Below are 14,174 nucleotides of genomic sequence, written 5' to 3'. Positions count from 1 at the left end.
CTAATAATTAACACAGTGGAATGCGATTCCTATACGTGAAAGTTAAAGATTGGAAAACTCACTATTTTGCTACGATATTATTGCTTATGGTAAAAAAAAAATACGAATGTATATATTTAAAAAAGTTATTCGCATTGGGATTCAGTTATTTGTTAATTTTCATTAAATCTTCGCAATAAATGTCAAAATAAAGAATCTACTTTATTTCTTATTTCAAACTAATAAGAGAAATATTTATTACTTTTTACTTTTTTTTTTTATCAATGTTGATGTTCATCACCACACCCTATCCAGTTCATATCTTTGAATCCATGCCGTTTTCTACCCTGACCTTTATAATACTGTATAGGCCTAACATCACGTGATGTATTTTTTTTTATGGAAGTGGGAAAAGAGCAGTAAGAGCATTACTAATCCACATCATTATGGGATAGGATGGCCAGTTCTTTTCTACGCCGCCTTTGCCGTTTTCTCTCTCGGTATAGGCCTACAGTATTATAAAAGGTTTTAAAACAAAATTTCTTAGTTCATCGGTAGATTTTCAACCGTCCGCGGTATAAACGTGATTTGCGTGTTGATGTTATACACATTTAAATCTCAGTGAACTGGGGTTGTTCTTTACATAAATTGAACCCGGGACTTTCTGTATGATAGTTAAGTCACCTAACTACACGCAAATACAGTATGCCTACTTATTGTTTTTAATCTTTACATTGTTTTTCTTGATCTTACCGACCGAAGTTTCTTTTTTCTTCCTTGCAATGATTACAAACGTAGATATTAACAACAAACTATTAGGCCCAAATGTTGTTTCAGAAGTTGAAAATTGTGGTAGATGACACAGTAAATACATTAATGTATTTGGACTGTATTAAATTTAATCGGCGATTTTTATTTCTTTACCAAGGAAATTTGCTTATCAAAAGGTTTCAAAACGCAATAATTTGCACAAGAAAGAGGGCCACAGTGGAAAATAATATGTTGGTTTAAAAAAAATATGTTGGTTGCTTGTGATGGTTTTTGGCGTTAGAGGGAGACAGACAATAAATAGTACATATCGAAGAATATTTTGTCCTAATTCATAATTCTGAATTATCAGTTTGTTTGTCTGTCTATAGAGGAATTTCTGCACTAATTCTAATACATAAAAACTGTACTCTCATCATCAAAATGTTTACAGAAGGCCGAAAAGTATGGGCAGCCATTTAAGCCGAAATAAAGAAAAGTCGTAGAGACAAAAATATGTCGTAGAGACAAACAGTCTCCGTAAAAAAGTCAGTCACACTTTATTCATCCCTCCCCGTGAGAAACTAGGTGAAAGTAAAAGTTTAACGTTTAAAATTAGAATTAAGATAAAGATGTCGTCGTAAACAAAAATTACGTCGCTGTAAATTTGGACATTTTGACGCGTCTTACTAAAAATAAAAAGTAATTGAGTTCTTCTTATTTAGTTTGCCGATCGTATAAAAAAAGACAATGTCGCCCTCTGTAATATTGTTAATTAGTACCGGACCGGGCATTACCAGAAAGTTATTTCTGTTACAGTGTAGTGCTGCTAGGGTGGGTTTGTTTATAATTTTGGGCCATAACCATAAGTAAGATGGGGTCAAATCAACCGTTTTGGGAAGAGTTTAGCTTTAATAGGACCCGACTGAAAAACTTTTTGGAACGTTTTCGTTAGTATCATTATAAGAAGAGGTCACACATAGATGGTCCGAGTGAGTCTCAGATCACGTATGGTCCTCTTTTCGTAAAGCGATTTTTTCACTTTTTGTAAAGCCATTTTTTCACTTTTTGTAAAGCCATTTTGTCACCTTAAAAGTAAACAACCGACCCATAACCTCTCTAAATCCGCATGTGAAATCTAAAAATAGAAATGAATAATTAATTCTCTAATGCAAAATTATGTACAATAAATTGGAATTATATGTACTGTGCATCTGGCAACCATTGCCATTACGTAATGAGCTAGACGTGTGTGTACTGTGTGTGTGATGACGATCCGCGACGTGAGGATATAATCGGAGAGGATCGAGAGCATGTACGGCGGACGAAAAATGGCGACAAGTATACGCGGTTTGTTTGTTTTGTTTATTTTATAGAATTACCTTTATTATAGTATTTCGTGTGTTAGCATATTGTTGCATTAGATTATAGTTGAAACTTTGGTGAGATTGTAGAGCATGAAAGGTTTATAGCTAGCTAGGCCTAGGCCCGTCGTAGGTAGTAGTCGCAGCACAGAGTCGTTAATGACCGGTAAGGAAGAGGACGACGGGATGGTTAAGCCGGCCTAGCCTAGCTAGGCCTACTACTAGACTATCTAGCCTAGGTTTAGTAGTTCCACATCTGCCTAGTAGTATTAGCTAAGCCTTAACAGTATCGTGTGCACATTTTTTACTTGGCCTAAATTAATAATAATTATAAATATACTTTCGAGCTTTGCTTGGACATGCGGACGTGAAGTGTTGCGAGGTCGGCCACTTGCAGAAATTGAACAAGTTTCATTCAGGTTTTGATGCTTTAATCCAGCCTAGGACATGTTTTCGCTGATATCTTAATCTAGGTTTACACTAAAGACAAACATTGAATTGTTTTTATATTATAATTTAGTTTGACTTACACTGTAGAAGTGTACAAAAAACGTGAAAAACATTGTTGCGTTGTAAAAATTTAAGTTTGTCAGCAGATTTCTTCAATGATTGCAGATTTTAACAGTTTTTAACGTTGACTTTTTACTCCCTTTTCCTGTAAAATCGTTGAATCGTTGTTATCATTATTGTGATTGTTAGTCACGCAGCCTTAAAATCTACAACCGATCCCGACCATAACCAACCATCCAGTCAAACGAGTTGGTGGTAAACTTTGTGTATAAAAACTGAAAATGTGCATACATCATGAAATTTAGTTGACCAATCAGGACTTGACTGACGCCGCCTAGATGGCGGTATACTAAGTATTACTGGTTTACACTCAACCTCTGATATTTTAAATGGAACGCTGCGAGCTATTATTTTGATCAGTCACTGTCGCCGATAATTATTGACAATTTTTTTTTTCAATTAATATTTATTTTAATATTTTGAGTTGAGATTTCTAAATAAATGATAAACGATATGTTCACTAGGCCTAATTAATAATGTTTTGATTATCTGTGTTTAATCTACAACAAAATATTTTAAAATAGGCTTATCTGGCTCTACACACAGGTGCGAATCATAATACAGTAACAACGAATGTTGATGTTCACTTCTTGGTCATTTCTTAAATGTCTCCCTCTATAGTTTCATTTGATTTAATGGTCAGTGGTTAATATATGTTTGAATAAAATTTGAATATACTGTACATAATTATACAGTAATCATGTTGGGTTTTGTATTTAGATAAATGTTATTAATTATTATTAATTATTGATTTCAATATAAATTGGTTATTTTATTGTCTCTGAAAAAGAAAATTAGGAAAAAGAAATGTATTTCTGTATATAATGGTTAGAATCATGTGTAACAGTTCAACATTGTAAACACAATACTAAAAGTAAAAGTCATTTTGTAAATAAATTTTTTTTTAAATCAAATACAGTATATAATACTACTAATAATAATTCAGTGTTATTTTTAGTTTCATTGGTTTTTAAACTACTTCAACATTGAATATCTTTGTAGGAAAACCCCCCACAACCTCTAGGTTCACACTTCACTGAACACACCATAATTCAATGTAACTTTATTATTTTATTGATTACTACACTACAGTATGATGTCATCTTAACACTACTGAACTGTCCAACCTTTCAAATTCCACTTTCAAAAATTAGAGAATCAACTTATTGCTCTCTTTTTCAGATTACTTGTTCACTGTTCTTTGTATCCCTCCAATGTCCCCTATTGCACTCTCTCTATTTCCTCTCTCCCGCCATGTTTCCCATTACTTTTGGGAAATTCCCACAAAACTTCCTATGGTAATCCTTATTTTTTTTGTTCTTCCCTCTTCCAGACTTTCCTTACATCTGTTTTTTTTTTAAGTTCTGTCATTTTTTAACATTCTCCTTTTTTAAAGCTAATTTTCCTTCTTATATTTAATTTGTATTCTTTTTGATGGCACACTTTTTGCAAGATAATCCATAACATTGAATTTTTATTACACAATTCTTCTTTCCACTACCAAATTCCCCTTTTTTTCCCTTCTAATGTCACATTTTTATGTTTTGTTTCCTTCATCTGTCTTCTTATGTTCAATCATGTCTTTGTTTTGGCTTTCCACTAATTTTTATTGCTAGTACAGTCAATTTCTTTTTCATTATTATTTTCCATTTCCTCTTCTACCATTTTCTGTATTGGTAGATCAGTGGTATTTACCCATATGGTGCTTAAAAGTTGTTTGTATTGTGTTGAGGCCAAATAGAAGGTGATGACTCAGTATCAGCTTGCTCCCAGATCAATTGACCAATCAGAAACAACCCAATAATTCTAATAAATAGTGACGAAATTTATAAATTGTATAGGTTATAATGTGTTGTTACCGGTGTTGATGCGGTAGTACCAGCATGGTATGTTGGTACTAATCAACAATAGGTGTAATGTTGGTGCCGTCACCTACCTGGCCTGCTCGATACCGGAACCTTCCGGTTTGCTGGCTTTTGAACCTGATTTGCCTTGTTGTAAATGTCAAATTGCTCTGAGTTATTTGTATAGTGTTATGTTGCAAATTTGTTAAACAGAAGCAAGCTAAGGAGGATTTCGCTTGGAAAGAAGGTATTTTATATTTTTGAACCAATGAGATATGTAGACTGTTATTTCCTCTTAATAAATATTAATATTTGAATTTAACATTAACTTTAGTTACATATTTTATTTCAGTTAATTTTTACTGTCAAATGATTTTATTATTGTGCTTTATAAGTTTAGGTATAAAAGGATGGAAATTTGCAATGTTTATGTACCTCTATAGATCTGATTACAAAAAAAACAACATAAATATTCTTTTTCATTACAAATTAAAAATTATAAAATGTTGTATACCGTATTTCAAAGTTAGATTCATACTGGCAGATTCAGTCGGTCCACACCCCACCCCAAAGTTTTGGGAAATTCCACCTTCCTAACTTACAGTAATCTCCCAATAAACAATGTATCTTCAAATATCTTGAGATTTCTACCAATTTTTATCATTTAAAAAAATACAATATCAAACCATTTTTCATTCAATATTAGTTACTGTATGTAAAAGCAGACAGTTTGAATTTCTAATGAGTCAAAGCACATGTGGGCGTACCAACATATGTTACATTATTTTGTGGTCCTTATTTAAATTCAGATTTTGTTTGCAATGTGTGGGAAGGAGATAATATCAAATCTCAAATCTACCACCATATTTTTTTGATTGGAACATGTTAATTTTGTCGTCATACTTTTATTAATAAATACAGATGGAATTTACTAGTTTTGAAATTGTTTTTAAAATTCTATATTAATTATTATTTAAAAAAAAAAAACAGAAAATGTGGTCACACTTTTTAATTATATTACTGTATTTATTTGAATAAATAAGGTGTTTATTCACAGTTGAACATCTTTTTGAATAAATATGGTATGTTTAATTCCAATATTTTCAATTTACTGCATGGTTTTAATCTTACGTATTTCACAATACACACAAGTTCTGACTTGTCCAGAAAAAAATTCTTTGTAATTATAAGATTGTGTTCAACATATTTATGGGACATTTGCTGTTGAAATGTGTTGGCCAACAACAATCATTAAATAAATTCCTTTCTGAAAATACATTTCTTTCTGGAAATTCATTTCTTTTTTTTCAAAATAATAATAATGTATGGAATTCCTCCAACTTTACTTTATGAATCTGTGTTTTGTAATAAGATGTTTAGAGGAAAAAAAGACACTTTTCCTTATATGGCTTGAAATTCACCCCAGACAACTAACAATCTTCTATCATTTCTAGTTAAAAATGTTGGAACTACAGTAGTTAAAATGTTTGCTGAACTTGTATTTTTTGCTACTTTTTATTTAGTGTAACAAAGGTACTGTATGGCAGGCTTGATCTGCCAATTTAATTAAACTTTTTGTAGAATTAATTAATTTGCCAAAATGTGCTTAGTAATATTAGGCTATTTGGGGTCTTCATTTTACTTTAGATTTATAATTTAATATAGAAAAGTAGTTCTAGGCCTTTAACCTAATATCCCTTTGCAATTACTGATGATACATATCCAATCTTCCAATTTGTTATTCTTTTTCACTCTTTCTATATTCTTTCTGTATTTCTCTTCATGTTTTGTAAAATGCTAATTTAACTGTTAATGCATATTAGCTTGGAAATAGTCTGTAAAGTGTAAAGTAATAAATATGAATTTTCTTGATACAGCTGGTTGACCAGCATCTTAAGCTATGTCTATGTACACTATCAAACTAGTTTGACAAAAAAAGTGTGATGCGCCCAAATATGGTGGTGATATGCACAATTATGGTAGTGATATGACATCATCATGTCCATATATGGGCACATTTTTTGTCACATAAAGTTTGATAGTGTAGACAGAACTTTACGTCTTTCTTTTTCTACTACTGAAGTATTACAATACACTTACAGTAAAACCCTACTGTGAAATATACTGTACAGATTTCTGTTGTCACTTTTTACTCTACATTTGATTGATATATTTCATCTAAAGTTTAATGTAGTCATAACTATTTATTTTCTAATATTTCTGACCTATATTTATATAATTAATGTTAAGCCATGATTGTTAGAAAGAGCTCTTTTCACAGTTTATGATGTAGGCCTAGTTGCCACCTCGAGGATGGCATCAGTCAATGATTGTTATACTAGCCCTGAGGCTACCTACTGTAAATTTGGCCGTACAGTACTTTAGGCCTAAACATACCAATTGGAAAAGGAAAAGAAAAATTGGGATATATTGCATTAACAATCGGTAACTACCAGGGTTTTGTTAAGGATTAAGATAAAGGAGGCCTGTAAAATAGAGGAAGCCATTTTGGCCTAGACCCAAAATATAGCTGAGTGCAACACCAAAGTATCTGCGACTCTACATTGACAAACACCCTACAGTACAAAAAATGTATTAATTAATAAGTACTTTTTATTTCGTAGCGTACTTTATCTATCATACTTTATTGGATCGACAACAAATAAAAGAAAACTTACTCCTATCAATTCTGATTAAGTGTATTCTTTAATTGAAAGTGATTTTTAAAAAATATTATCTCATTCTCAGTTATACTAGTTGGGACCACTGAAGGTTGGTTGACATTTTTCACTTGGGCTTCAGTTCTGTTCCGGTAAACTCTCATTTGAGCTGAAGAAAATCCTCCTCAGCATGATTATCTTCATTCATTTGTTTTTTTCTTTTTGGCTATTTAGAACATTACATGACTTCTCTTTCTTTTTATTTGTAAAGCTCTTTAGATTAGAAACAGTTGTATTTAGGCCCTCTACAGTTATAATCATTATTAATAAATTTTATCAATTTTTGGCCAAAACATGTAATGTAAATCTTCCCTTATTCATTCCACCATTTTAAAAGAAAGTTTACACGTTTTTAAACTAGTTACATTTTAAGAAAGATTGACTGTATTGAGGAAACTGTTACTTTATAAAGATGTAATTTTAAACTACTACTATTACCATGTTTTGTCAGCATTTTTTTTTATAAATACCATTATCGACAGCTGGACCTGTGGTTTAAAGAAAACAAAGAACTAAAAAAAAATCCAAATTTTGAATCACGTTTCTAGTGTATTCAACAAAGACACTCCTAAAACCTACTGTACAGCTTGTCTTTTCTATACTACATATGATTATGTTTTAATAGTAGGGGCAGATTCAGTATTAATATTGAGATACTTTTATTATTTCCTGTTTATTCATTATTGTATTGTTGATACTCCGGCTGGAGGCGGTCTATTCAAATTGCTTAGTGGGTGAGAATTGGCAGTTTAATATTTACAAAACCACACAGAGTTTCAGAACCGTTACCTATAAATGTTATTAGATTACTGTTTTTTTAATATTCTTTATTAAATCCTACATTTAATAATCAAAATCAACTCCTTGCAAGGTTATAAATATGTGCGTATTAACCACACAGACTTTTAATTCAATTGTACCATAGAGCAACCTATGCTTGATATGTTCTTTATAGGAATTTAATAGCAGTTGGTACTGTAGTTTCTTCAGCTTTTTAAACTGTGATATATATTCCTTACCAGCTTTTCTCTTCCCATTTTTTAAAAATACAATACAAAAAATAAAATATTAGTTACTGTAGCTCAGCAAATGTATGTTTTTTATTATTTTAACATTTGATAAACATTGTAAAACATAGTTTATTAAATTTAATGTTTATAACAAAACGGAAGATCATATAAAGTATAATCTTTTCCAATTATTGTCTGATCTGCTTAGTTTTGTGGTTACTTCTTTCCATGTATCTTTGTCTGAAGTTAATTTTTAAAATTTATTTTTATTGACATTTTTATTTTCAGACAGTTTTTTCAGACATGTTGTATTTATCCACAGCATGAGATGTCTGCTGTCACTGTCAGTCAGTAGGTTTTTGGTAATTTACTAATTATGTTCAGTCAAAATTGAAAAAAAAAAAAACTATTTCTGGTAAAGAGTAGTTTTAAGTTTCGTATTAAAAAAAATATCTTAATCTAAATAAGGTATACAATTAGTTTTTTGGTTAAAGATGTATTGTCCCTTGAAACACACAAAAATGAAGGTCAAAATATTATAAATTTAAATTGGCCATATCAAAGTAATATTAAAGTTATTCACTTTAAGTCAAAAATTTGAGCCAAAAACAACAAGTTTACGTAATTAACAGGTAAATTAGTTTGATTACATTTCGTCTGGAAAATCGTCGCGAACGAAAGTAAACAAAGATTTCAAACCATGAGTACGCATTATGCATATGCTAATTAGGATTGTTTACAACTCGTCACAGTTGAGAAGGTATTTTCACACAGATTGTAAGGAAGTTTTATGAAATATGCATACAGAGTAGCCAAACAAGCGCGTTTCATTATGGGATATGTTTTGATCGAAAACTTTGACTGGAAGTCAAAGTTATTTTTTAAACAAAAAAACGGCTGTATTTCAGTTAAATGATTTTTTTTCCACAAATTTTTGGTGATAGTTAATAACTATTATGATACTTCAAAATGACCCACCTTTTTTCGAAATCTTTTATTTTTTATTTTTTTGGAATTAGTCAAAGGGACAATACATCTTTAAGCATATTGTACTAGTTTTATTTAAATATGAATAAATTGAAATAGTATTATATATTAACTTTTCTTTATTGTTTATTATTGTTAATAGGCCAAAAATTACTGTTATGATTGTTCCATCGACAACAATATGTCTATACTAATCAAACTAGTATGACAAAAAAAGTGTGATGTGCCCAAATGTGGTAGTGATATTCTTAAATAATATGGTAGTAATATAACATCATCATGTCTATATAGGGGCCCATCACATTTTTGTGAAACATAAAGTTTGATAGTGTAGACAAGGCTTTAGAGATTATAGCTTGTAAGCTTAAGAAGAGCTTTAGAGTTGGTTAAAGTACTGGTATCATACTAAATAGGTTATAAAGAAACTTAAAAAGTTCTACCATTATACAGAAGGTGTGTGGGACATTTTCACCAGTGTTCGATAGCCAAATGCTACCCAAAATTGTGTAGCAAAAGCCACAATAGAAAACTATGTTTTCTGAATCAAATTCAGATGAATCTGCCATTATTGCTAATCAAAAATTTAAAAATTTATTATGTGATTGTTCTTTTTGTTTTAACGTCTCTGGTACTGTTGTTACATTTTTTCAATTACGGTACATTACAAACTTGCTCTGGCCCATCATCACGGCCCATCCATCCCTGGTGGTTTGTTAAAAGCGTAAATGGGAAATGGGTTTAACTATGGGATTGCGGAACATGTGGTTAGTACTGGAATTTGTACTTATAGGCCTATAATAAAGAGGAAATAATTAATAAGTGTTGATGCGAAGACCAGCAGCTTGGGAAGCTACAGTACAATCAGTTTTGTGGGACGGAATAAATCAAATTTTTGACTTTAAAAAAAAGAAAGTTGTATTTGTATACAATATTTATTGATAGTCATTTAAAACATAAATTGTTTTAAAGAACTGAAACTGTAAAACCTGTTTTCCACTATTAAGTGAATTTGTTCGAACGAATTAATTTGATTTCTACCGTAAATATGGAAACGAATAACCATTCAAAGTCCAAAATAAGTACAGAGTACACACAAGAAATGTAAATTTCTAAAAGCAATGATTATTTTAGGTTTTTATCAAATATTTAAAATTAATTCAAATATTTGTATTTTTTTTTAAGGGAAAGTTCCACTTTCAACAATCCTTGGAATTTTGTTTATTTGTAAATGAAAGGGAAAGTTATGGTTTTTGTAGTTGTATCTTTTTATATAATTTTGTTGTGCTAAAATTTAATAAACCATGCCAATCTTGTTTATTAGACTCCTTCCATCTGCTTTGTCATTGTTCAATATTCATTTTGGTTCTCAACACTCTCTGTTGTCTTTGTTTTCTACTTAAAATTAGGTAAAAAAAATCATGAAATTTTAGCAAGCTTGTCCCTTTGTTGAATTCTTTACTCACCCCTTGTGAAGTAAACCACAGCTATTTTCATTACAGCTTCAAATCTGTCACTTATTATTTTTCTTTTGCATTTTCTTTGTTCTTGTTACCTACCACAATAACTGGAATGTTCTTTATGATGAGATACAGACTTAAAAAACTAAACACTTTTTTTTTTCTTCAAGATTTATGTTACCCTTATCTGAGAAAAAGTTGCAAAGTATAATAACCAACCATTTTGTGGTTTTTACATGTTTAATTTTATCAGCATTTAACCATTTTAGGTTCATGGGAAGTAGTAGTTCTACATTTAGACCTTACTGTACTGTCAATATATTTTCTAATTATTATTATGCACAGTTGCCGTACTGTACCGTATGTCTTACCTTGTTTTGTATGTAATCATACATAGGCCAGGGCCTACTGTAGGTAGATGTGTAGTAATCCACCATAAGTGAATCTTGTGGTTCACAGAAACTAGGAGAAATTTTCACCAGTTTGGAAAAGGAAATCATTGGCAATACACACTTTAAATTCAAAATTTTTATTTAAATTAAATTGTTTTAAATGATTTTAAATTTAGCAATACTGTGTACGTTTTATAGTATTTTAAATAAATATAAATATTTTAGTATATTTTAATAACTTAATTTGGTAAAGAAAACAATTTTAGAAAATGTAACTTTTTACAAATAGATGGTCTTTTTGTAATGATATATAATTTATCATATTACTGTAATATTACTAATATCTCCTTATAATATACCATCTGAAATAATATAGGCATGTCCTTCAAAATCATATTTTATTTATTTTTCAGAAGATTTTTTCATTATTAGATTTTAAAGTCTGATAATTACAATAACACTTATCAAGAGGACTGTAGATTATGAATGCATCTGGTAAAGATATGAAAAACCATATGATGCCATTTTTACTAAAACATATGTCCTCGTTTTGGCTTAAGTTTAAACACCATGAATGTTTATTAATTCATTCACAGCAGGACACATGACAACATTTTGTTTACATTTATGTTCAATTCTTTTATTTGAATTTTTTCTACCAGTTTATATTCAAATATTATTATCTTTAAAACTTCAATATACTTGCCATGCTTTACCTGGAGAAAAATCACTTATCTCTCGGAAGATATGGAAATACCAAGGCAATTTAACGGGACACTGAGCCCGCCTTGCCAAGAAATAAACTCCTAAATGTCCTTTGATCTTGTGTCTGATTGCGACAATACCAACAGTGCTATACTTACAGTATGTAAATTCTCTGTGACGCGTGGTATCTGTTAGGGGGTGTGGAACTGATCGTGTTGCAGCCACAGATAAAACATTTGATCTCTGGAGCTCAGCATCATGTTGTTAGATTTCCTTGGTAATACAACATACTACAGAAACTGTAACTTGCTACAAATTGAAAACATTATCGCCAAGATCTGAACTTTGCAAAGAATTACCATGGCCAAAATATCGTCACTACATGTACAGTACCTAAAGCCATTATTTTGAAAGCATAATGGGTATATTTTCCGTGCTATAATAATAGGCAAGTTGTTAATTAATGTGCATGCTTTGGATCAGGGGGTGAAATAAAAAAATAAAGAAAAAATGTTGCTGAATTTATTGTTCTCCAGATTCAATACAGTTCTTTTGAGAAATTACAAACGATTTTCTTCTACAGTATACTATACAAACCTTGCCGCAATCAAGTTATTAGAATTTACAAAAGAGTGATATAAGTATAATTAAGGTTATCATATTAAGGCTGGTAATACTCTAATATCTTAGAAAAACATTTTCTCTATGATATTTCTGTACAATATTTAAAAAAAGAATTAAAGCTCAATTTGGGAACTTCACCTTTTTAAAAAAAAGTTAGATTTTAATTAAAAGCAATTTTATAGTTAAGGATTAGAAAGGAAAAAATACATTTATATTAATCTAATTTATATCAATTCAAATAATAATATTCTGAGGACTTGTGATGATTACGTCAGTCTCCAAAATAAAGTGTTGTCCTGTTCAATATATGGTGGTTCATTGTATCCAGCGAAATGTAACTATTTACAGTTTTGTATACATTGTTGATAAGCTAACTAAAGTTTAGTTAACTTTGCAAATATTAATCTGATTGTCAAACCTGGCCTTTCTCAACTAGATTAGATAGCTAATGACTTTACATAAACTTTATCAACTTTATATACCTACTTGAAAGGCATACCTCAACAACTATTATCTCTGAGGAGTTATATTGATATGGATTTAACTAAATATGTTGGTTTAGTTTCGAAAAAATGGTTGACAAACAACTAAACATGGCTCGGTTTAGGGCTTGTCCAGCATACATTTCTAGTAAAAACCTCAAACTGGTTAGTTATTACTATTTATAACACCTTGCTTCCTCGTGCCTTGCATAACAAATTCTCTCCACACGCCTCTCTCTGCTATTTTTTAAAGTAAGACGGTAATTAATTTTATTGGTCTTTAAAACTATTCAACAAGAAATAATTTTTATAAAAATCGGTCCATTTTGTACTTGAATTGCAAACCTAGGATTTAAAACCCTGACCACAAGTACCTCCGTTGGTGCTATTTGCATACTGTATATATGGTGACATAAAGTTTTGAATGGTTTGTAAGTAGTTATAAAACCCACACCATTTAAAAACTGTCTCTATTACTAGATCAATTCATAAGTACTTTAGTTACCCATAAAGCATACTATGTCCACACGTTTTTTAGCTAGTGAGCTTTTTAGAGGAAGTTGTTTTGCTCTTTTAAATTTCATCTCAATTATTTGGATTTAGTTGGATTACTTAAATAGTCTAAATTTCTGTCAGGAATAAAAATAAATCGAACTGTCGAAATACACAATTTGTCTATTTCTTTTGCAAGAGGTAAAGTACATCAAGGCAGTATTTTAGGACTGGATTTATTGCATTTGGAGCTTCTGTCATAGACTGTGTTTGTACATTCACTCAACACTCATGTTTTATTCTTTACCATGTTTTAAACTCTGTCTTGACAAAAAAGAAAGTGTGATGTGTTCAAATATGGTAATGATATGCCCACATATAGTAGTGATATATGACTTCATCATGTCCATATGGGCACACAAGTTTTTATGCAATGGTAATACCGTCATGTGTTTTAATCCTTGGTTGTATTACCTCATATGTATCTTGAATTAATAGTGAAATGAATATTATGGTTTTTTTTTAAGATTTTAACCATGGGGTTTCAAAATTTCAGTCTACAAAATAACTGTGCTGTGTGATAGCACCATCAATCGTTGAAATGGGAGAAAATATCACATTATGATACAAAATCAGTTAATCAAGCAACGATCCTATACACTTTATATGTCTGAACTATTTAGTACAAACACACTCATATATGTGTATTGACGTCAATATTTAAAAATGTAAAAGCATTTTTATTTTATGGATTTCCTGGTTCTTCCTAATGTTTTTGTCTGTGTGTTTATAGGGTTCAGT

The 14,174-nt window shown here is 30.5% G+C and overlaps 1 protein-coding gene across 1 annotated transcript in view; it reads left to right on the top strand.

Moving 5' to 3' along the window:
* The first annotated feature begins 1,959 nt into the window (after positions 1-1,959).
* Positions 1,960-14,174, top strand: part of LOC144845817 (small ribosomal subunit protein uS11-like) — a 43,852-nt gene continuing 31,637 nt past the window's right edge. The window contains exon 1 of the mRNA XM_078703267.1: positions 1,960-2,076. Within this exon, the coding sequence (XP_078559393.1) occupies positions 2,040-2,076 (37 nt within the window). The 5' untranslated portion in view covers positions 1,960-2,039. The remainder of the gene's footprint in view (positions 2,077-14,174) is intronic.

This window comes from Antedon bifida, chromosome 6, assembly GCF_963402885.1.
Source record: "Antedon bifida chromosome 6, ecAntBifi1.1, whole genome shotgun sequence".
In the NCBI taxonomy this organism is placed as follows: domain Eukaryota; kingdom Metazoa; phylum Echinodermata; class Crinoidea; order Comatulida; family Antedonidae; genus Antedon; species Antedon bifida.
Note: the sequence above shows the minus strand (reverse complement) of the source record. Positions and strands in the feature narration are given on the sequence as shown.